General features: G+C 37.4%; 1 protein-coding gene across 3 annotated transcripts in view; it reads right to left on the reverse strand.

Moving 5' to 3' along the window:
- ZCCHC17 (zinc finger CCHC-type containing 17) overlaps nt 1-23,667 on the reverse strand; it is a 47,469-nt gene that overhangs the window by 22,329 nt on the left and 1,473 nt on the right. For 2 of the 3 annotated variants that reach the window (XM_074305527.1, XM_074305528.1), the window contains 2 exons: nt 7,913-8,035; nt 3,393-3,450 (listed from right to left, as the gene is read on the reverse strand). In XM_074305527.1, coding sequence (XP_074161628.1) covers nt 3,393-3,450; nt 7,913-7,981 — 127 coding nt within the window. In that variant the 5' untranslated portion in view covers nt 7,982-8,035. Of the gene's footprint in view, nt 1-3,392; nt 3,451-7,912; nt 8,036-23,128; nt 23,162-23,667 lie in introns of those variants that run through there. The other variant, XM_074305530.1, reaches the window with a different exon arrangement.

Raw genomic sequence — 23,667 nt, forward strand, 5'->3', positions numbered from 1 at the left:
AGAATAGTTTGTCTTCAAATTTAAGAAGGCTTTGGACTAAAGCTTCAGCTCATTCAATTGTAGTAGGGGGAAAAACCCTGAGAAAATTCATTCTCACTCACTGATTGCCTATCTTAGGAAAGCTACTGGGAAATGGATTCTGGACAGAGTTGACATGATCTGCTCAGAAGCCCTCAAATTCAGATGTAAGTAACATCATTCAATCAATTAAAAGGAAAGAACAAAGTTTGTAGGGGAAGAGCCCTATGGAATCATCACAGCTATATTAATTTCAAGTCAGATCTTGTGCTACAGAACCTGTCTGAGGCAGAGGCCTAATGGCAAAGCAACAAGTATAAATGGGTTGAGAGCTTGGGTTTTACTTCTAATTCAAATCCTGACAGTTGTAGAGTAGTCTGCTGTTTTCAAAGTGCATTCCTGCCCCACATCTTGACTGACTTTTTACCTCCTGAGAGATAAATAGGAAGAGACAATGTGGCCTTGTGTTAAAGAGCACCATGGAGAGAGAGGGGAGTCCTGAACTTCCAATCATGGCTTTGCCACATTCACTAACAGAGTGAATGAAGTGTCCTGCTTCAGCCATCTTAGATCAGTTTTTATAACAATAGCTCACATTTAAATAATGCTTTAAAACGTGATTTACTAACAAACAATCCAGAGACAAAAAGTAGTACAAGTATTACTGTCCCTGTTTCACAGGGAATAAAGCAATTAATCAACAAAAATTGAATCAAGAATGACAATGTACCTGATATTTTCCTAAATGCAGAGAAGTTAAGAGGAGCAAGATGTCTGAGTATATGAGGCAGGCCAACCTCACTCACTAGGCACAATTATACCAGTGAAAATAGGGGAAGAGCACCAGATCAAGTGGTAACAGGCACTCAGGAGAAAAAACTGTGAGGGGAAGCCCAGGGATACAGTCAGAGGCCTGCTGGCATTGGGCCCAGAGCTCAGACAAGAAGATCTGCTGGAGATTTAGGCAGAAAATATAGACAAAGGAAGAGCCTAAAACTGGGCTGCTCTGGACCAGAACCCAGGCTGGGGAGCTTTCCAGTCCACAGAAAGAGCTAGGGGTGATAATTGTATAGTTGTTCAGTTTTCATCTTGAAGAAGACCAATGACATTACAGGTGATATCTTGACTTGCTTGAGATTTTTATTTAATGAGAGAGACTTGCACAAAGTCATCAGTCTCATTGTTTTACTGCAAGTCCAGTGTCAAGACAAAAGTCAAGACCATGGGTGATGGCTCAGAGGATGACCTTGATGTCTTTGATGTCTGACCAAGTTCTAATCACTCTGCAGTGTCTCTTTAGCCATCTTCAAAGGACAAAATGTTCTGCTCATTCTGCTGGGGAAAGTCTGCACATGCCTGGGGTAGCCATCCCCCTAACTCACTGATGAGTTTGAGACCAGCTGTCTGCCGAGATGGTTTACTAGAGAGTGGTTGCTGGGCACACTGCAGTTTCTTGGAGCCAAAGGTGAGAGTTGAGTGTCAGGTAGACATCAGAGGTGGATGAGCAGCCCTCAAAAGTGCTTAGCAAACCCAGACACCAGAGATGTAGTCCTCCCTGAACACCCATACATCCTGTATATTAGCAATCTACTAGGTAAGGGAGGAAGGACCAAGGGCAAGATGGCATTCTGTACTTCTGATCCACGTAGCCTTCAGTGCACTGATAGGGCTTGTCTTTTCAAGTTATGAACAGGATCAAGCCTACAGTTAAGTTACCTATTAAGTTACCTAGACCACTAACTGGCATTGGGAGGCTACAAAGTTCGATCCAATAATCAGACTAAGTCCTTGAATAGCCTTCTTAGAAGGCTAAAAGATTGGTGAGCTGCCCCTGAGATCCTTGAAGAACAAAACATCAAAACCCATATGAAAAAGTAGCAGGACCCAAAATAATATAGCTCAGACCCAAATATAGTTCCACCATTCTTTCCAGAAGAGCAGAAAATCCAGACCTTTATATGAAGCCTCAATTTAGATTGGAAAGCTAGAAAAAGACACTAAAAATAAAGAAATATTATGAATTCAGGGATGCCCAAGACACAAATTCTGGAGAAAAGAATAATTCTACAAAGTCTTTAAAAAAAAAAAAAAACACAACTTGGTTACACGGAATCCCTTGAAGAAATGAAGCAAGAGTTTGCAATTATCATAGAAAGGGAAAAATTTAAGGATAGGATGAATGTGAATGGGGATGTTTATGAGCAAAATAGAAGAGAATAACAAAGTAGAATCCCAAAATATGCTATTTACAAGGAACACACATAAAACAAAGATCCACAAAGAGATAATAAAGAACTTGAACAAAATCTGTTAAGCCTTAGCTTCCCTCAAAAAAACAGGGTTACAATCATAAGTTCAGACAAAGTCATAGTAACACAGATAATTAACAAAGATAAAGTAATGAATCAATATGGATACTATACATATATATGTATGCATGCGTGTGTGTGTGTGTGTGTGTGTGTGTGTGTGTGTGTGTGTGTGTAAACCCCTCCCCACCATGGCAAAGCACTAAAAAATACTTCAAAGAAAAGACAACTGAGTTTTAGAGAGAAATAGACAATTAAGCTATAGTTGTTGGGGCACTCAATGTATATCTTTTTAAACCTATTTAGCAAAAAGATATATAAGGAACTGAAGATTTGAGTTAAATTTTAGGAAATTAGATCTGATAACTCTCTAGTGAAGATAATAAAGTATACATATTTCTCAGTAGAGCAAGGTACCTTTACAAAAACTGACCATGTATAGGACACAACTACTACACAAATAAATGCAAAAAAGCAGAGCGTGACTGTTATTCTTAATGATCGTGCCCAGGCTGTTCTTGTCTGGGATGCCTTCCTTCATCTTTGAAGCCTCTTGGCATCCCAATTTCCTCCAAAGTTTATATCCCCCCCCTTGTCCAACAAAATTTTTCCCAATCCCCAGACAGCTCCTCATCTCCTTGACCCTGATTTTGTGATTATATTTATATGTACACATTGTTCTCTTAATAGTCCTATAAGTTCCTTGAGAGTAAGAACAACCAATTTTGTGTTTGTAGGGGCAGTTCCTAACACATAGTAGGTATATAATAAGTGCTAGTTGATAATGATTTATTTCTAAATGTGAGATAATTATCTCCAATCCATATTGCAAAGTAAGATGACTCAATATTCCAATTGGTACTCAGAAAGGCAGCCTGCCATCCTGAGAGGACCAAAATTATTCAATTTTATTTGAGACTTGTCATGGTTTGAATGTTCTAAGATACCCAACCATGACAACCAGAGGCCTTTATGATGTTTATCAGCTGTCAGAAAATTCACCACCACAGTAGGATAGAATGGGATAAAAGGTAGTGGGGTGAATTTCTCATTTTAGAACTATACCTTGCTTTTTGCAGCCTGGAATTTTAATAAAGGCTCCATATTCTGTCACTGTAACAACCTGAAAAGAAAAAGAAACATGTCCAAAATTAAAAACTCATTATCTTTCCCCCAACTCTTCCCCATTTCTGAATTTTCCTCTAATAATTATCAAGGACACCATTATCCCCAGGTACTCAGGCTTGGAATCTAGGTGCCATCTTTAAACTCCTCACGCTGTCCCAAGCCTTTTACTCAATCTGTTGTCAAGTCCTCTCTCCTTTGACACTGCCATCTCTCTGGGACAGTCTTCACTGCCTCGAGCCTAGACTACTGCAATAACCTGTTGGTGGGTCTGCCTGCCTTCAGTCTCTCCTCATTCCAGTCCATCCTCCATTCAGCTGTCAAATTAATCTTCCTAAACCATAAATCTGATGTTACTCCCTTATTCAATCATCTCCAGTGGCTCCCCATCCTTCTAATATAAAACCCTGTGTTTGGATCAGATATAAAACCCTGTGTTTGGCATTCAAAGTCCTTCACTACCTGGTCCTTTCCAGGTTTATTATGCCTTACTACTTAATCATCATGTATTCTATGATTCACTGATACTGGCCTCCTTTCTATTACTACAATAAGACACAATTTCTCCACTCTATGTATTGTCAATGGCTATTTTCCATGAATTCATATCATACAGTATGATTGGGCAGTTATTACTTTTGTCAAGTCTTGGGGTTTCACTGGTGTGGGAAATCCTTTCAGACAAGATTGGAACTGCAACTTTCTAGAATGTTTCCTGGAGAACAAACAGAAGGGATCTGTCTTTCCTGCCTGATAGCTCCAGCCAAAGCTTGGGCTCTGCTGCTGTGGCTTTTCAAAAATCCAAGAGTCCCCTTCATGCGACTATAAAGCATCAGAGGATGTCAGAGGAGATGCTACTGTTATAGAATTTTTTCCCCCAAACTAAGTGCCTGAGACAAAGATAACACTTTGACATTTTACTACAAGAATACCAAACATTCTGGGGAAGTCAAACAAGACCGTTTTCTTTAAAAAAACAAAACAAAACAAAACAAAAAAACAAACTTTAAAAAAGAGAGGAACTTTCAATACACAAAACAAAACAGGAAAAAGGATTATATATGAAACACAAATCACTATGAACAGATCACTTTAAAAAAAGCATATAATAATTCAACATTTTACTTCCATATCTTTTGGCCATTTATCTAATGGTGCTGTTATTCACATATTTGAATCAGGTCTCTATATATTAGCTAACAGGACTCTGTCAGAGAAACTTGCTGCAAAGATTTTTTTTTTCCTCAGCTGTTTCTCTTTTAACTTTAACTGCCTTGATTTTATTGGTGCAAAAACTTTCCAATTGTATGTAATCAAGACAGTCCATTTTATCTTCTATGATCTTTTCTATCCCTTGACTTGCCTTGAAATCTTTCTGTAGCCATAATTGAGAAGGGTATTTTTGTCCTTGATTTTCTAATTCATTTATGATTCATCTTTTATATAACTAGATCATGTAATCATTTGAATTGTTACAGTCTATGATATGACATCTTATTCTACATCTAATTTCTCACAGGAAGCTTTCCAAATTTCCTAGCAGTTTTATTGTTTATTAGCTTCATTATGGTATGTAACTAATCTGTCCCACTGATCAACTTTTCTATTTTTTAACTATCATCAAATGGTTACCTTGAAGCATAGTTTTAGATCTGGTATTGGTAGGCCCTGTTACTTTCTATTTTTTTATTACTTACCTTGAGAATCTGGACCTTTTGTTCTTTCAGATGAATTTTGTTATTGCTTTTTCTAGTTCTCTAAAGCAATCCCTTGGTAGTTCGGTTTGGCACTAAATTACTAAATTAATTTATGTAGCATTGTTTTAATTATATTGATAAGACCCACCCATGAACATAACTCTATTTTACTGCTATAGAGAGTGTTTTGTAGTTACATTCACCCCCTACTCTTTCTAGGACCAACTGCAGGTATTAAAAGTAACATATACCTCAGGAAGCTGTAAAGAGAGCTGGTAAACACTACATTGTTTCTAAAAACTCTTTAGAGGTTACAATTGTTTGAAGCTTCTGCTAAAGTACTACTCTTAAAACCTCATCATGAAAAGGAGACAATCTTGATATCTGTAAGGAAATGCTAGCAGAGTATAAGCAGATCATGGTAGAAGAGCTTCAAGCACAGGGTCAAGGATGTACTCTATTATCTATTGTCCAATAATCAGCCTTGCTAAATGTGGGGAAGGCTATCAGGCTGACCAAACCAACAGATTTGCCAGCAATTAATCAGTACTTTTGGCCAAGACAAACTCAGAGCACAATCAATGATCTGCCTTGACTTTAGTCTTAATATTCTAGATACATCCCCAACAAACCAAACCTCTTTTTGGTTTTCAAGCGGCTTGGTCTCTGGGCAGTGTACTGAAGCTTTCAGTGGCAAAGATGCTGGGAATCAGGAATTAGCCACTCAAATTTCTTCAAGGATAACTGACCTCAGTTGGCAAGAACAAGCCGAAAATTGAAATTTTTACTGTTGTCTTTTCTTCTGCTCCCTCTCAGGTTCCTTTTATTCCAATTGAAAAAATGAGTCCTTTCTGTTGTTGCTTCTGTTTCTAGCACCATTCACCCAATTACAGCATGTGCTTCCAGTGGTAAAAGGGATTTCAGAAGTCCCCTTGCCCAGTCTCTGCCTAAATACGAATGTCATTTACAATGTTTGCAAAGATCATCTAAGTTACCTTTGAAGATGTTCTATAACAAGGAGCACTTTACTTACCTGGGCAGCCCATTCTAATTCTGAATAGCTCTGATTTTTGGAAGTTTTTCCTCACGTATGTCTAAGTCCTCCCCTTTACCATTTTCTTTCACTGCTCCTAGGGTTCTGCCCTCTGGAGTTAAGCAGATCATGTCTCTGGTATAGCACCTTTTAAATATTTGAAAACAGGCAGCTTGTCTCCCAAGTACCCTCTAATCTAAAGATTCTCACTCTCTTCAACTAAAACTCAGAATAATTTTGAGGCCCTACAGATCCTGGAGGGTCTTCTTTATATCCCTCCACCTTGACACCCAGAAATGAGTGTAGGATTCCAGATGTGAGCTACCTGGCTCCAGAGGCCAGAAATCCCTCATTCCAGCCCACACTTCCCAGGATATAGCCTCAGGCTGCATCTGTATTTTTGGTGGTTGGCCAGATCACTCTGGGGACTTATCATTAAGTGGGAAGTCTATTGCACCACCTAAGTCTGTGTCATATGACATATGACACCCACCTTGTGCTTGAGCAGTTGATTTTTTTAAACCCAGGTGTAGGATTTCATATTTACTCTATTAATTCTCATCTTATTAAGAAAGGCACAGAAATGAATGCTGGAAAGTCTCTGTAATCAGGAGAAACCTTGGTATAAATCTTGGCTCTGACACTTATTTCTATGTAAACATGGAAAGTCATTTAAACTGGCTCTGTTTTCTTATTATATTGAACTGCTGATCTATATTGTTATTTTAATTATTCACATTTTTATAGCTTATCTCTCCTACTACAATATACTCCAAGTCCCTGAGGTAGAAGCCTGGGGTTCCCCACAGCACTTAGCATAGGATTGAGCACAAAAGAGGCATTTTGTAAAAGAGAGAATGACTATTCCTGGGTAGTCCCTGGATAGTTCCAGGCTATCCAAACATCCTCAACTCAAATTGTATTGACTTCAAGTTACATCCTTCAGGAAACTTTCCTCCTTCAGAAGGGGGGAAGCAATCTGACACTTCCCAGGCATGCCCTGCTCCATGCATTTCATATACAAATATCTCATATTAAAGCAGAAAAAGCTGCCTCCTGGCAGTGCCTTCACTGCCAGGACTAGTTCCCAAAGACTAGGTTACACTGCTCCTCATTTAAGGCACAACCTGATATGCAAGTTTCACAGAGGTTAGTGTCCCTGCTTCATCTATTCACTGGGACTACATGGATCCAAGGTCATGACTTGGGGCTCCAACACCAGGAAAAGCAGCACTGCTAGTTAAGTATGGAGCTGACAAGAAAAGCTCGAGAGTCAGAATTTACCAGTGTCCAAAGGGCTGTAATGTTTTTTTTCTTAGAAACTTTTTTATACCAACTTCCTTTTTATTGTTGACCAGGGTCCCTATATGTGGGACTTCTACTGTAAAGTATTAATTCTAATCTCAGCAACTATCCAAGTCATAAAGACAATTGTTTTCCTTCACCTCTGGCTTAAAGATTATAAAATCAGAGATCAAGAGCTGGAAGGGATCTTAAGAAGCCACTGTGTCCAACTCACTCACATCAGGGAGGGTAAAACGGAGGAACAACACTGAAGGAACTTGACCAGGGTCACAGAACTACTAAGTGTCTGAAGAAGGATTTTAATTCAGGTCTTCCTCAGTCCAGCATTCTAGCTACACATAATGCAGAAAGGGTGCCCACAAAGAAACACAAAGGGTGCTTCTCCGGGAAAACCGAATTTCCAAAGAACAGAAATTTGGGCACACCTCTCCTTTGAAGATAGTGTAGAGGTCAGGCAGGTCATCCAGAGTCTCACATCTTCCAGGATTCATCATAAATGTTCTTGGGCTTCTGAATTCTTCTTATAAGCAATCAAGCCTCCCGTTTCACTAGAAGAAGGACAAAAAACAATTACATATATTTAACTTAATGATAGATGAATGAGCTGATGCTAATATAACAAGCCAGTTTCAGTAGAACTACCCAATTAGGTTTAACTCTCCCAACTCAATGACTTAAATCTTGATCTTAGTGGGAGCTAATCCAAGCTGCCAATAGAGAAATTCAGTGACTTAGGACAATTTGCATGAGACCTAAAGGGAAGTCTCCTCTTTGGGGGATTGTTGGGGATTTATAAATTGTCAAATAAATAAAAGGTGTGCTAATTATTTCTAGTCTAAGGAGAATACAGGTAGTTGAAAATTCATAAGAGGGAAACCAAAACCAAAACTAAGGGGCTTAACATAATTAAAAAGGCCAGTATGTAACTAGACTAATCAAAGGGAGCAAAGATCATCTGCTACAGAATTGAATGGGGCCTTGAAGATTATTTAAACAAGTTTACATTTAATTGAAGCCCAGAATTTAAGAGACTTGTAAAAAGCTTTTATTTCAAGAAATTAACAGATATCAAGTACTTACTATATACACAACTCTATGAAAAAAAAAGTACTGCACAGATCTGTGCAGCAATACCTCCCTGTTCTACAGACTAAGGAAAGAAAGGACAGATAGGAAACTAAGTGTTAAAGTGTGTGGTGTTAAGACTAGAAAGAGTTAAGGAATAAGAGAGATCAGCAGGATTTAGAATAATGAAAGATGGCTTCCTGAAAGAGATGGGACTTGAGCTCAGCCTTTGAGTACCCCTCCCACAGAAAGTCTGTATCTCGGCCCTAACACAGAAATTATTTTGTACTTTTTGTACAGATTTGGTTTAATTTCTTTTTATGGTTTCCTTTTGTTATTACAATACATTCATTTCCTATATCTCTTTTTCCACCCCTTGCAACAAAGGAAATTTTTTAAAAGCCAACCAAAACCAAACAATATATCACATGTGCAAAAGTGGATACAATATTCTATATCTGTTGTCCCCCTCATCTGCAATGAAATGAGGAACATTTTCTAAACTCTTCTCCAGATCTAAGCTTGGCCATCAAAATTATTCAATGTTTAGCTTTTGACTGTTTCCCCCCCTTCATTGTTTATTTTGTTTCCCTAGTTCTGCTCATTTCATTTGGTATCATCAGTTCCCATGAGTCTTCCAATTCTCTTTGAATTCTTGCTATTCATCATCTATTACAATGTAGTAATATTCTATTACATCAATGTACAATAATTTGCCAGTTTTCCCACAATAGATGGGCACTTACTTTATTTCACATTCATTTTTGTAAGATTTTGAGTTCCAAATTTTATCTCTCCCTTCTTTTCCCCCTCCCTCCCTAAGATAGTAGATTATACAATACAATTATTTTAAACATATTTCCATATTAGTCTGTTATGAAAGTCAGAACTAAAGGGGAAAACCACAAGAAAAAAATATGAAAATAGTATGTTTCAATAGACATCCAATTTCCATAGCTTTTTTTTCCCCCCTGGTTGTGGATGGCATTTTCCATTATGTCTTTTGTAATTATCTTGGTGTTTTTTTTTGTTTGTTTGTTTTTGAGCACCACAATGGCTTCCATTTTAATACAATACAATTAAAATTTCCTAAGTCATTGCCTTATTTTTATTATTATTATAACTTTTTATTGACAGTACATATGCATGGGTAATTTTTTACAACATTATCCCTTGCACTCACTTCTGCCCCAACTTTTCCCTTCCCTCCCTCCACCCCTCCCCTAGATGGCAGGCAGTCTCATACATGTTAAATATGTTATAGTATATCCTAGATACAATATATGTGTGCAGAACCGTACATTTTTCTTGTTGCATAGGAATAATTGGATTCAGAAGGTAAAAATAACCTGGGAAGAAAAACAAGAATGCAAACAGTTCACAAATCATTTCCCAATGTTCCTTCTCTAGCTGTAGCTGATTCTTTACATCATTGATCAATTGGAACTGAATGTAATTGTCTTGTTTTGCTCAATTGCTGAGAGCTAAATCTATCACACATAGGATCTGACTCCAGTTGATCCTGTTGATCATCACACAATGTTGCTGTTACTATGTTTCCAAGTGTTTGCTGCTATGCGAAGCAATGCTATGAGTACTGCGATATAGTACTGAGATGAGTACTGGAAACTTTCTATCATCTAATTTGGGCACATGCATAATAGTGGAATCTCTTAAACACTTTAGCTACATTTTTTTTTCACACTTTCAAATAGTTTTTTTCCAGCACTATTGGAAGAATAGACAGCTCTACCAACATTATATTAAGTGATCTGTATTTTCACAGTCTCTCCATTGTTGACTCCTCTTTTGTCATCTTTGTCAATTTGTTATGAGGGGAAAAAGAGCTATTTCATTGTATTTCTCAAGTTAGTGATTTAAAACAATCTTTCTTTAGTTATCAATAGCTTGTAATTCATCTTTTGAAAACTATTTTTGCCCATTTGCTTCCTGGGTCACTAGATCCTACATATTTTTAATTCCTTATATACTTTGGATATAAAACCCTGAGATTACTCAGGCAAAGTTTCCTTTCTATGGAAGGTGGAATATTATGCATGGGGAATACAAAATAAAACACACTAGAAAAGAATTTAGAGGTTATGGGGAAGAGTAATATGAAATCAATCTACAAAAAGATCTGAAGGATTTTAATTGCCAGGTTGAGGATTTTATATTTTATCCTTGTGGCAAGGTAACTAGTGTAATGGAAAGAGTTAGCCTACAAACCATGAAGCCCTGGAGTCAGATCCTATCTCTGGACATGCTGACTATGTGACCCTGGACAAGTCTTTCAGTGCTCCAGGGAACTTGCATTGGTGGAGGAAGTATCCCTGAAGTCTCAGATCCAGTCTCTTCCTCTATCTTAGAGGTAACAAGAAGCCTCTAGTTTTTTGAGCAGGATAACAAGTTGGTTAGCTCTATACCTTAGGAATATAGAATCTGTCAGTTTGTGGGAAGACTAGAGAGGAAAGAACACTAAAGGGAGATTGATTAGGCCATGCTTTACGAGAAGGGAACATAAACGAGAGAGGCCATGGAGATAGAATTAACAATCCTTGTCAACTTAGTAATATGGAAAGGAAAGAGAAGGAATCTCTTTGAATCATTTATTAAATATGAGGAAAAAACAAACAAACCTGTTGTTCCTTCCTTACAGGGATGTTGTTAAGCTCAATTATGACAATAATGTGAAGCACTTGTTACACCCTACAGCACTATGTAAATGTAAAAGTCATCTTCTTATTCTAGCTCTGTTGATTTTGTTTGTACAAAACTTTTCAATTTCATATGGTCAAAATTATCTATTTTATCTTGTAATCACTTCTATCCCTAGATCAATAAAGAACTCTCCCTTAAGACACACAACACATCTACCACTGAATTTGATTGATGTATTTTGATTAGTTTTGCTGGACTGCTTTCTGACCCCCATCCCCTTCTTTTTAACCTATTTAAAGGTTCCTTTATAAGGGAAGATTCTTCAGTTACAGGAGGAAAGAAGGATAAATTCAGATGATATATAAACAAAAGCTATAAATATATATTTTTTTAAAACTGTCTTTCCAGCCATTTTTGTGAAAGATCCATTCATTGATTTTCCTCCAATTTTTTGATGGCCATTTACTCTGTATATAGTTTATGTTTATTTTTGTGTTTCTGTTGTTTCTCACAACAAAATGTGAGTCCATTATTGGCAAGAACTGTTTTCTCTTTGTAACCCCAATGACAGGGATAATGCCAGGTACATAATAGGTCTTTAATAAATGCTTGATGAAAGAATGGAAAGTAATACTCTCTACCACATGCTCAGAAATGGTTCTCCAATCTTTCCTGAAGAGGAAGTCCAATGGGGTGGACCCCAATCTGCTATGGCATCATGATGTCCTTTTGAATCACGTTGTTTTCCCTTTTGTCAAGTCCAGCTTTGCCCATTGCAGCTTGCACTCATCCCTCCTAAATATACCTTCTGGGACCATGTATATGGTACAACTTTCTCTAGGATTCTTCCAGAGGTGCTCACATCCCTCTAAGTCTTCTTTTCTCCAAGTTAATCATTTCCAGGTCCTTCAGTTGATTTTCACATAGCATGAATTCAAAGCTTTTCAGCATCCTGGCTACCCTTCTCTAGAAAACTATCCAATTACTCTCCCACAACCATCATTCCTCTGGAGAAGGGATCTGCTCTCCCTGTTTCCACCACCATCAGCACTCCTCAGCAAACCAACTGTGACCAACAGGAAGGCATTCAAAAGGAGAGACAGAAAGGAGCATGCACCATGAAGCTAAGCCACTGCCATCATTTTTTTTTTTTTTTTTTTTTTTGCTAAAACAGCTGGGATTAAGTGACTTGTCCAAGGCCACACAGCCAGCACTGCCATCATTTGGATCAACACCATGTGCCCAAAAGCCCTTAGAGGAACAGTGCTTCCCAGGCCTTTAGCCATGCTTTCTGCATGGCCCCTGTAGTCAATATCTGGGGCAGCAACTCCTGGGAACTCATGGTCCTCTCTTCCCCCCCCCAAAAAAAAACCCAAAACAAATTATAGACTATCTACAACCCCCACATATCTCTCAGACAGCAAGCTATCCCCTACATTTTATCTCACAAGAAACCAACCTTTATGAAGATGTGAACTGAAAACTAACCGAACAGGTGCTAGATCCTCTGCCTCTACCTTCTCAGAAACCATGGCTACTGAAGAATCAGAAAACAAAGCTTTCACCATTAAAAACGTTGACATTATCAAATAGTGTGATTTTTGTCAATGAAAACAAATGATGTACCATCTGCTTTACCCTCTAAAGATCACTGGGTCTTTCTGTTCCACTTGTAGCTGAAATTTCTTGTAAGGGTTGCCTCCCTCCATTAGACCATGAATATCTTGAGACAGTCTTCTTTCTCTTCTATGTGGGTCTTTGGCACTTAACCCAGTTCTTTGTACATAGTAAAACATTTAATAAATGTTCATTCATTCATTCCTAAAACTCTCTAACTGGAACTAAAGAATACCACAAATTTGAACTATTACCTCTTTACATTTATCCCTAATAAATTTCATTCTAATAAATCTGATCAAATGATCTAGTCTGTCTTTTTGACCCTAGATCATCTAACATGTTAGCTAACCCCTTTAGTCTTGTGTTATTAAAAATTTGTTGAGCATGCCATTTATTCAAGTCCTTAATAAAAATATCAAATAGCATAGGGCTAAGCACATAGGCAGAGAGGCCCTCATCAGATAAAGTTCAAAAGAGTAGGGCAGAAGAGAAATTGGATAGGTAGAAGGAGAAGGTATGGTAAACATAGAGATAGATTAAGAAAGACCACTCTACCAGTCAAGATGACCTAAATTCAAATCCTGTCATAAATATTAAGCAGACACTTAGCCTCTCTCAGGCTCTCTCCTCATCCGTAAAATAAGAAAATAATAGCATCTACCTCACAGAGTTGCTGTGAGGAGCAAATAAAATAATACATGTAAAAGATTTTGCAAACTTTAAACACTATATAAAGTTACTACTATTATTGATGGTGATAACAATAATAAAAACCTAAAATAGCAAAAATTTTTCTAGACTACAACATAGGGTAATGACAGATGATAATATTCAGGAAAACAAAAGTCAGTTTCAGAAGAATATCATCGCCTCAGGATTTCTATCATTTAAGGAGTCTGATTAAAAATTACAACAGAAAGAAGGAAAAGTGTCAGGGTTTCTTTTATTCAGGATTAACACCGATGTTTTTATTCCACTTATTGGTCATAGAATACAGAGAGCAGGATTTCAAAGGAGGCTATCCAGGTGTTTCCATTTACAGATGACATTGTACCAGCTTCACTGAAGCCCCAAGAACTACAAAACCTCTTGGAGAAAAAAAAGTCACTGAAATATCCAAGCAATTAGGTGAGCCTCCCCCAAGGCTAAAAAAAATGACTACCTATCACACACTGCCAATACCAGGACACAAAAGGGGGGCACAGTCCACTGATTACTTCCATTGATATAACTTTGATAGTGTGTTTGAGAAAGTCAATGAGCTGTGTCTGGAAGTCAGTAGGAAGGCAGAACTACACTGTATTTAGGAAAATGTTCTATCTTTCCAATTACACACAATTGCTCACTGCTGTAAAAGTCAATCTTCTCAAGACTAGCATCCTCCCAGTGATGACAGATGCCTGTGATTATAGAACATCACATTCTTTGGAGAATCAGATAACAATCATATCAAACTTGCCTGATCATTGGTATGCTTTACTCTTTGTCAATGTTGCTTTGTGGGCTGTACTATCTCCAGTTTGGCTTTCTCTTGACTTTCTTTTCATGAAAAAAAAAATCTATTTTCCCCTGATTTCCTCTTCCAGAATTATTATTTTTTTTTTAAAGAAAAAGTTTTTCTTCTGTCCTTTATAAGTGCTAAAGAGTTGTGAAGGCTTTTCCTCTCCAGTCTATATCTACTCTTAAATCCCTTCCTCAACACAGTCTACAGTCTAGCATGACAGCTTCACTGGTGTTATCCCACATGCATTGCTCATGTCCTCTTAATCTTTGTTTAGGCTATTCCCATAATCTGGAATAAACTCACCCTTTCTTTCTTTTTCAAATGAATCTTTTTGCTAATAAGCAGTATCAAGCAAAACAAATCACACATTTGCCAGGTCCAAAAATGTCTCTCATTCTGCACCACTCTGTTGGGATAACCTCACCCCTTCCTTCCAACTTTCCATAGATCAAAGATCTGTTTAAGCCCCATCTCTTCTAAAATTTTATTCCTGTACTATTTGATGTCACTTCTTTGAATAAAATTTAACTAATGATTTTTATCTTTTGTATTATTTTAAAGTTGTTTCTCATCTAAAACTCCTGTCTTCCTAACTAAGAAAGGATCTCCTTGAAGGTGGAAGAATACTGTAGGAAGGAAAACTTGGCCCTTGAATCCCATCTCCATAACTTGCAATCTGGGTACCCATTGACTTTCAGGCCTTTCTTTATTTGTTAAATAGGTTCAACAAAACTGGCTGTATTTGCCCCACATAGTTGATGTGAAGACTAATAATAAAATGGATGCAAAGGCTTTGGAAATCTTCCAGTGTTATATAAATGTACTCTTCTGCACCTCTACTTCGTACAGGACTGAGCAGAGAATGGGTTCACAGGAACAGTGCTTCAACACTTTAAAGAAGCTTTCTTTATGTCAACATTCAGATTACAACCCTATGTAAGTCAGCTATCTTTGATGAATTTTTCTGCCTTAAAAAGAGCATCACTTAGAAGGCCAACCTTCTAATAATGAGCTGCTAATGCACACAGGAGACTAACAGTTGTAAAGGGCTAGAACTGAGCAAATGCACTTGGATCATGGAGCACGTGAGACTAATTGCCAATTGGACGGTTCTCTATTAACTTGTTTGAAGGTTAACCCTCCCCAGCTATTCTGTGCTATTTGATTGGTGAGACAAAGAGGGGGAAGTGACATGTGTGGGGAGAGTAGGAGGAGGAAATTGAGGCATTCTCTCTCGTGGAGGTTGAGAGAGGAAGGTGGTGTGGAGATTACTAGTTCTAATACCCTGTAGGTGACCTCAAGAGACCAAGAATAAAGACTTTTGGTGATCCTGACTCTGGCTGATTTCTGGGAAGACAGAGTTCCAGCAAATAGTGAAAATCTGAAGCCTCCCTAGCTTGTTAAGATCAGAGTCAAAACTTCTGCTGTATTGCCACTATAAGAACCTTGGGGTTATTAGGAGTTACCAGAAGAAAATGGAGGGCAAGAATAATTACACTTGTACAACTCTACAGATTAGGCAGTTCATTACAATTTGAGAGTCAAAGCAGTGCCATGGACCTCTCACTGTCTCACATACTTGATAGCTATCTGACACTGAGAAAGGATGTAATTTTGCCTCTGTCTGCCTCAATTTGCTCACCTGTAAAGTGAATAACTAAAACAAATGACTTATGCTGAATTTGGAGGAGGGAATCACCCAAGTTCAAAATCCACCTTGAATGTTTATCAGCTTTGTGACACCATGCCATACTAAAAAAAATTTAGTTTCAAGAGCCAAAAACACTGGATTCTAATTCTTGCTCTGCCACTTCTGTGTGACATAGGACAGATTTCTCTGGGACTCAGTCTTCCCCATTTCTAAAATGAAGGGTTTAGACTTTGTGTCCTCTTAAGATAAAGTTTAAATCTATACTAGGGTTCTCTACCTACAGAGCTTCCATCTCTTCATATGTAAGGGGGGGGGGGGATAATAATATCAATAGCCTTTACCTTGTGATGAGGCTCAAATATAAGATTGGGAAAGTCCTTTGTAAACCTTAAATCACAATGTAAGTAAATATCAATTAGAAAGGCTTCTGGCTAAGCATGACAGATGGATCTGAACTCCAGTTCTACATCAGATACACACTGGCTATGTGGCAATGAGACAATCACTTACATATTCAGTATCTCAAACAACCCTGGCTATGACCAGTGGATCAAGTACAGTCAGGAAGATTGGAATTCAAATCCTACCTTGAACATTTAGCAACTGTGCAACCCTGGTCAAATCACTTGACCTGTCTACTTCAATTTTCCCATCTGTAAAATAGGGATAATAATAGCACCTACCTCTTAGGGTTGTTGTGAGAATGAATGAGATAACATTTGCAAAGTGCTTGGTGAATCTTAAAAAGTACTATTTAAATGCTACCTATAATTATCAATCCCATTATTTTAAATTACAGGTAAGCTGTGTTTTGTACATGGAAGAAATCACAGGCCTGATATATATATATATATATATATATATATATATATATATATATATATATATATATATATGTATGTATATAAAAAATCTGTTGCCATTATCATATTACACCATAGATATTGGTTCATTATTACATATAAGCAGTGAACAACCTTATTAAGTTTCCAAAACTCATATATAGTCCTTATTCTATCAGTTTCACGGTATCCAGTCTTGTCAGGTAGGTCAAGGATTATTATCCTCATTTGTCAAATGAGAAAACTTTCCAAGATCACACAACTATGCCACATCTTTCTGAGACAAGAGACCAGTGACCTGACATGTTCAGGAGTGATTTTTGTTTCTCTGTTGGCTTTTTCCCCTATTTCTTTCCCTGCCAATTAACAGTATTTTATTTTTTCCAATTACATGTAAAGATAGTTTACATTCACTTTTATAAGTTTGAGTTCTAATTTTTTTTCTCTTTCTCTCTTCCTCTCCCCGCTTCCAAGATGGCAAGCAATCTGATATAGGTTGCACAGGTACAGTCCTATTAAACATATTTCCAGATTAGTCATGTTGTGAAAGAAGAATCAGAACAAAAGTTGTCCTTCACATTCTTGAAGATGGCCATGATCTCAGGGAGGTGATGCTATGACATCCAAGTGAATTGGATTTAAGTGAGGGAGGGATGTGCAGTCATCAGTCTTACTTTCTCCTCTAGAGCTATTTGGGTTCAATGGCCAGATATAGATCAGGACTATTCATGGGACAAGCAGCAAAAGAAGACTTGCTTTAAGACAGCAGAAATTTGAATCTATTCCAATCATACCATCTTACAGATGAAACAGTGAGGCCCAGAAAAGGGAAGTGTCTTGCTGAACATCACACTAATGAGTAATGCCAAATCCAGTACTCAAAATTAGACCTCCTGCTTCCCCATTCTTTCTCTTCTTTGGTCCTCATGACCACCAAAGAACTGACAGGAGCTAGTTAGGCACTTTGAATACTTCACACAAAAAGATCTGAAATTAGAAAGGCCCCTAGAAATCATCAAATTTCATGTTCAAATTTTATAGGTGAGGAAACTGAGGCTTCTGGGAGGAGAGAGTTGAATCCAGCTTCACAGATAGTAAGTGGCTGCCTAATTGATCTCCCTGCCCCATCTCTTCTTCTCGCTAATCCACCCTCCACATAACTGCTGAAATAAAATTTCCCCACAAAACTGGTCTCATGATCCTTTTCACTCAAACAGTTTGTAGGTTCCCCACAGTCTCTAGGATAAACTGCATCTTTCTTTCTTTGACATTTAAAGCCTTCTACAAAGTAGCTGGCTTTTTCTAGGCTGATTTCACATTATTCAGTTTCATGGCCCTATTCCAGAAATTTATGTTCTAACTAAACTGGATTGCTGGAGATTTCCCAATGTGACCCTCCATTCCTGGCTTCTTTTGAACAAATTGTTCTGCAACCCTAGAATGAATGCACTTTCTCTTGTCTCTGACTCTCAGAATTCTTAGATTCCTTCAAGGACCACTTCATGAATTACATGACATTTTCCCCAATCTCCCTGACATTAGGACTTTTCAATTTTCAATAAGGGAACACTGACAATGAAGACTATGAAGGGTGTTGGTATCTTTGTATCTCCAATAAATAACGGACACCTCCAAGAGTTGAGCCAAGATGGAAGAGTAAAATCAAGAAGCTATTCGAGCTCTCCCAGTTTCCCTCAAAAACCACATGAAACCAAGCCTGTGAATAGTCTGATAGAATGAAACCATGCTCCTGTTCAAGACAGATTGGAAGGATTTCTTTTCTTTTCTTTTCTTTCTTTCTTTCTTTCTTTCTTTCTTTCTTTCTTTCTTTCTTTCTTTCTTTCTTTCTTTCTTTCTTTCTTTCTTTCTTTCTTTCTTTCTTTCTTTCTTTCTTTCTTTCTTTCTTTCTTTCTTTCTTTCTTTCTTTCTTTCTTTCTTTCTTTCTTTCTTTCTCTCTCTCTCTCTCTCTTTTTTTTTTTTGCTTTTATTTTTCTTAATCCTATATAATGTATATATATGTAGGTGCATATATATGTATATACACACACACATACATATACACAGACACAATTATCTTGCTGCAGAAGAAAAATCAGATCAAAAAGAAAACAAAATGAGAAAGAAAATAAAAGGCAAGCAAACAACAAAAAAGTTAAAATGCTATATTGTGGTCCATACTCAGTTCTCACAGTCCTCTCTCTGGTGGCTCTCTTCATCACCAGATCACTGGAAGTGGTCTGAGTCATCTCATTGTTGAAAAGAGCTACATCCTTCAAAATTGATCTTCGTATAATCTTGTTGCTGTGTACAATGACCAGTGAATGGTTCTGCTCATTTCACTTGGCATCAGTTCATATAAGTCTCTCCAGACCTCTCTGAAATTATTCTGCTGATCATTTCTTTTTCTTTCTTTTTTTATTAAAGTTTTTTATTTTCAAAACATATGCATGCACAATTTTTCAACACTGACCCATGCATAGCCTTGTGTTCCAAATTTTCCCTTCCTTCCCCCACCCCCTGTCTTTGACACAAGATCATTGAAACTGGCCTCAATCATCTCATTGTTGAAAAGAGTCACATCCATCAGAATTGATTGTCATAAAATATTGTTGTTGCTAAGTACAGTGATCTCCTGGTTCTGCTCATTTCACTCAGCATCAGTTCATGTAAGTCTCTCCAGGCCTCTCTAAACTCATCCTGCTGATCATTTCTTATAAACCAATAATATTCCATAACATTCATATACTATAACTTATTCAGCCATTCTCCACCTGTTGAGCATCTATTCAGTTTCTAGTTCCTTGCCACTACAAAAAAGGCTGCCAGTTTTGCACATATGGGTCCCTTTCCCTCCTTTATGATCTCTTTGGGATACTAGCCCAGTAGATCACTACTGGATCAAAGGATATGCACATTTTGATAGCCCTTTGGGCATAGTTCCAAACTGTTCTCCAGAAGATCAGCTGGATCAATTCACAACTCCACTAACAATGTAACAGTGTCCCAGTTTTCCCACATCCCCTCCAACATTTGCCATTATCTTTTAGATTGAAAGGGTTTCAAGAAAGGTTACTGGGGTGAAAAGGGTGTTCAGCCCAGCTCAGATAGACTCTGGAAAAGTCACTAAGTGGTCTTAATCACAGCAAATCAGTAACTCTGCCCCTAAGTCCTGGATCAGTAGATGAACAAATCAGTGGAGCAGCTTCCAATTGCAGGTCAGAAGACAAACTGTGGGAAACCAGGCTGTTTCCTGAAAAGAGGAGACAAAGTTATTCCCTGTAACCACAAGGGGCCCCTGTGCTCAAAGCCAAGGCTCAGAGCTGCACAGGAAGCTTGGGACAGCGCCCCCTATACCTTTACCTAAGGAGCAGAGCTTAACCATAAAAACAAAAAAGGAGAAATACCAAAAGAAAAGAAAATGATTAAGAAACAGAAAAGAATCCAGATCAGAGAAAACTACTATGAAGATAGGGCAAATCAAAACACAAACTCAGATGAGGAGAAAAAGTCCACAGAGAAAATCTGGAAGACTGATATGAATTGGTCTCAAGCCCAAAGAGGCTTCTTAGAAGTGCTCATAAAAGGCCCAGAGAGACTTACATGAACTGATGCTGAGGGTAATGAGCAGGACCAGGAGATCATTATATACTTCAACAACAATATTATATGATGATCAATTCCGATGGGCGTGACCCTCTTCAACAATGAGATGAACCAAATCAGTTCCAATAGAGCAGTAATGAACTGAACCAGCTACACCCAGCAAAAGAACTCTGGGAGATGACTATGAACCACTACATAGAATTCCCAATACCTGTATTTTTGTCTGCTTGTATTTTTTATTTCCTTCACAGGCTAATTGTACACTATTTCAAAATCTGATTCTTTTTGTACAGCAAAATAACTTTAAACATGTATACATATATTGTATTTAATTTATACTTTAACATATGTAACATGTATTGGTCAACCTGCCATCTCGGGGAGGAGGGATAAAATTGGAATAAAAGGCTTGGCAATTGTCAGTGCTGTTAAATTACCCATACATATATCTTATAAATAAAAAGCTATTAAAAAAAAGAAGTGCTCATAAAATACTTTAAAAGGCAAATAAGAGAGGTAGAAGAAAAAAAATAAGAAAGTAAATGAGAGATATGCAAGAGAAAGCTCTCCGTTTCTTTTGTTGGAAGAAAAGGAAAGAAAAAATTGTCTGAAGAAAACAACTGTTTAAACAGTAGAATTGGTCAAATGGAAAAAGAGATACAAAAGCTAACTGAAGAAAATTTTAAAAACTAAAACAGGCCAAATGAAACAGCAATAATCAGTCAAACAAACTAAAAAGAATGAAAAAAATGGAAGAAAATGTGGAATACCTTACTGGAAAAACAACTGACCTGGAAAATTCCCCCAATATTCTAGAAACATCATGGGAAATAACAATCAAAAGAATCCATCAATCACCTTAAGAAAGAAATGCCCCCCCAAAAAAAAACCCCCAAGGAACACTGCAAACTGTTAGACAAAAACAATACAAATATCAAGGAGCAGCAGTCAGGATTAACCAGGATCTGGCAGTTTCTACAATAAAAGATGGGAGGATCTGGAATACCATATTCTGGAAGGCTAAGGACCTGGGGTTACCACCAAGAATTAACTATCCATTGAGACAAGCACAGGACTTAAGATTAAATTTTCTGTTTAGTTCTGTTTTTTTCAATAGAAATGATAGAAAGTTTCTTACTTCATTAAAGCTTCATCATCTCTCCTCAAAGAAGACAAGTAAATGGGGAAAATATGTATTATTTAAAGGTTGCAATGTTCTATTGGGTTTTCTGGAGGTCTTGGAGCAGCCTTCCTTTTAGCAGATTCATCACCACAAGAATAGCCAGATGTTAAAGTCCAAATGCTTTATTATCTCCTTCACAATCTTGTCTTCTTTCTTGGGGCTCGGTTAGCTTTCTTAGAGGCCTTAAGGAGTCTTGGTTTCCGTGGAGAAGTGTGGGAGGCCAGGCCAGCCACCATGAGACTGATGAAGATGGAACGGATCTGTCTCTCCTTGGCCTGAGCTCCTGCCTCCAGTCTTGCTTGTCTTCTCTGGCTCTGACTCTGACTGAGGCTCCCAGCTTATATGGTCTCTTATAATTACATTATCATAGGTGTGAATCTTGTAGAAGTATATTAAGTACTAAGTACATATACCGAACCAGAGAACTATTAACCATCATGTTAAACTAGATAACCATTGTCTTTATCAACTCCACTGACTGAATTCCACTGACCTAGTAAGAATTCGTGTTTCAGAGTCCTGGCCCATAACAAAAGGTTAAATTATTTATATCCCTAGATGGGAAAATAGTGTCTGTGACTCTTGAGAACTGTATCTGTTACTAGGATAGACGGGGAGGGGGGGGGAGCATGAATTGAATTGAGGGTATGACTTTGATGTGATAAGACATCCAGAGGTAGAAAAAGAGGAAATGAATGGTATAATGGGAAAAGAAGTTCACATGAAGAGGTGCAAAAGACCTATTACAATTGAGGGAAAGAAGGAAGGGGGATGAGCATTGTCTGAAGCTTGATCTCATTAGTTTTGGCTCTAAGAGGAAATAATCATTCATTTAGGTATAGAAATTTATCTAACCCTATAAAGAAGTAGGAGGAGAAAGAGGAAAAGAAAAGGGAGGGACAGGATAGAAGGGAGGGAAAGGGTAAGAGAAGGGGAAAAGGGTTGATAGAAGATATGATAGTGGATGCAGTGAATTAAAAAAAACACTAAGAGAAGGGGGGAGGAGTGATAAGAGATAAAGTAGTTGGTGGAATGGGTAAAAAACACAGGACTAAGGGTGGAGAGAAAACAAAAGTATATACAGGGGAGAAAATAGGATGGAGGGAAATATAGAGCTGGTAATCATAACTGTGAATGAGAATGGGATGAACTCTCCCATAAAATGGAAGTGAATAGCAAGTGGATTAAAAAACAGAATTCTGCAATATGTTGTTTACAAGAAACAACACATGACAAGAGAGACATAAAAAGTAAAGATAAAAGACTGGAATAGAAGTTATTATGCTTCAGCTGAAATAAAAAACCTCACAATCAAATGCAAAATTAGCAAACGCTTCCTTTTCAGACCACAATGCAATAAAAATTATATTCATTAAAGGGTCAAGGAAAGATAGACTAAAAACCAATCAGAAATTAAATAATCTATTTCTAAAGAATGAGTGGGTCAAACAACAAATCACAGAAACAATCCATAATTTCATTCAAGAGAATAACAATAATGAGACAACATACCAAAACCTATGAGATGCAGCCAAAGCACTTCTTAGGGGAAAATTTGTATCTCTAAAGAGCTACGTGAATAAAATAGAGAAAGAGGAGATCAATTAGGCATGCAACTAAAAAAGTTAGAAAAAACAAAGGGATTTTTAAAAATAAAACTAAAAAAACTAATGAACTAATAAATAAAACTAAGAGTTAGTTTTATGAAAAACAACAACAACAAAATAGATAAACCTTTGGTTAATTTGATCAGAAAAAGGAAAGGAAAAAACCAAATCACCAGCATCAAAAAGGAAAACCATGAACATACCACCAATGAAAAAGAAATTAAAGCAATAATTGGCAGCAAGCCTGACAATCTGGCCGAAATGGATAAATATTTACAAAAACATAAATCGTCCAGGTTAACAGAAGAGGACATAACTTACTTAAATAGTCCCATTTTAGAAAATGAAATTGAAGAAATAATTAATGAGCTCTCTAAAAAGAAATCTCCAGGGTCAGATGGATCCACAAGGGAATTCTACCAACATTTAAAGAACAATTCATTC

The sequence above is a fragment of the Sminthopsis crassicaudata genome, chromosome 3 (genome assembly GCF_048593235.1).
Source record: "Sminthopsis crassicaudata isolate SCR6 chromosome 3, ASM4859323v1, whole genome shotgun sequence".
Taxonomy (NCBI): Eukaryota; Metazoa; Chordata; class Mammalia; order Dasyuromorphia; family Dasyuridae; genus Sminthopsis; species Sminthopsis crassicaudata.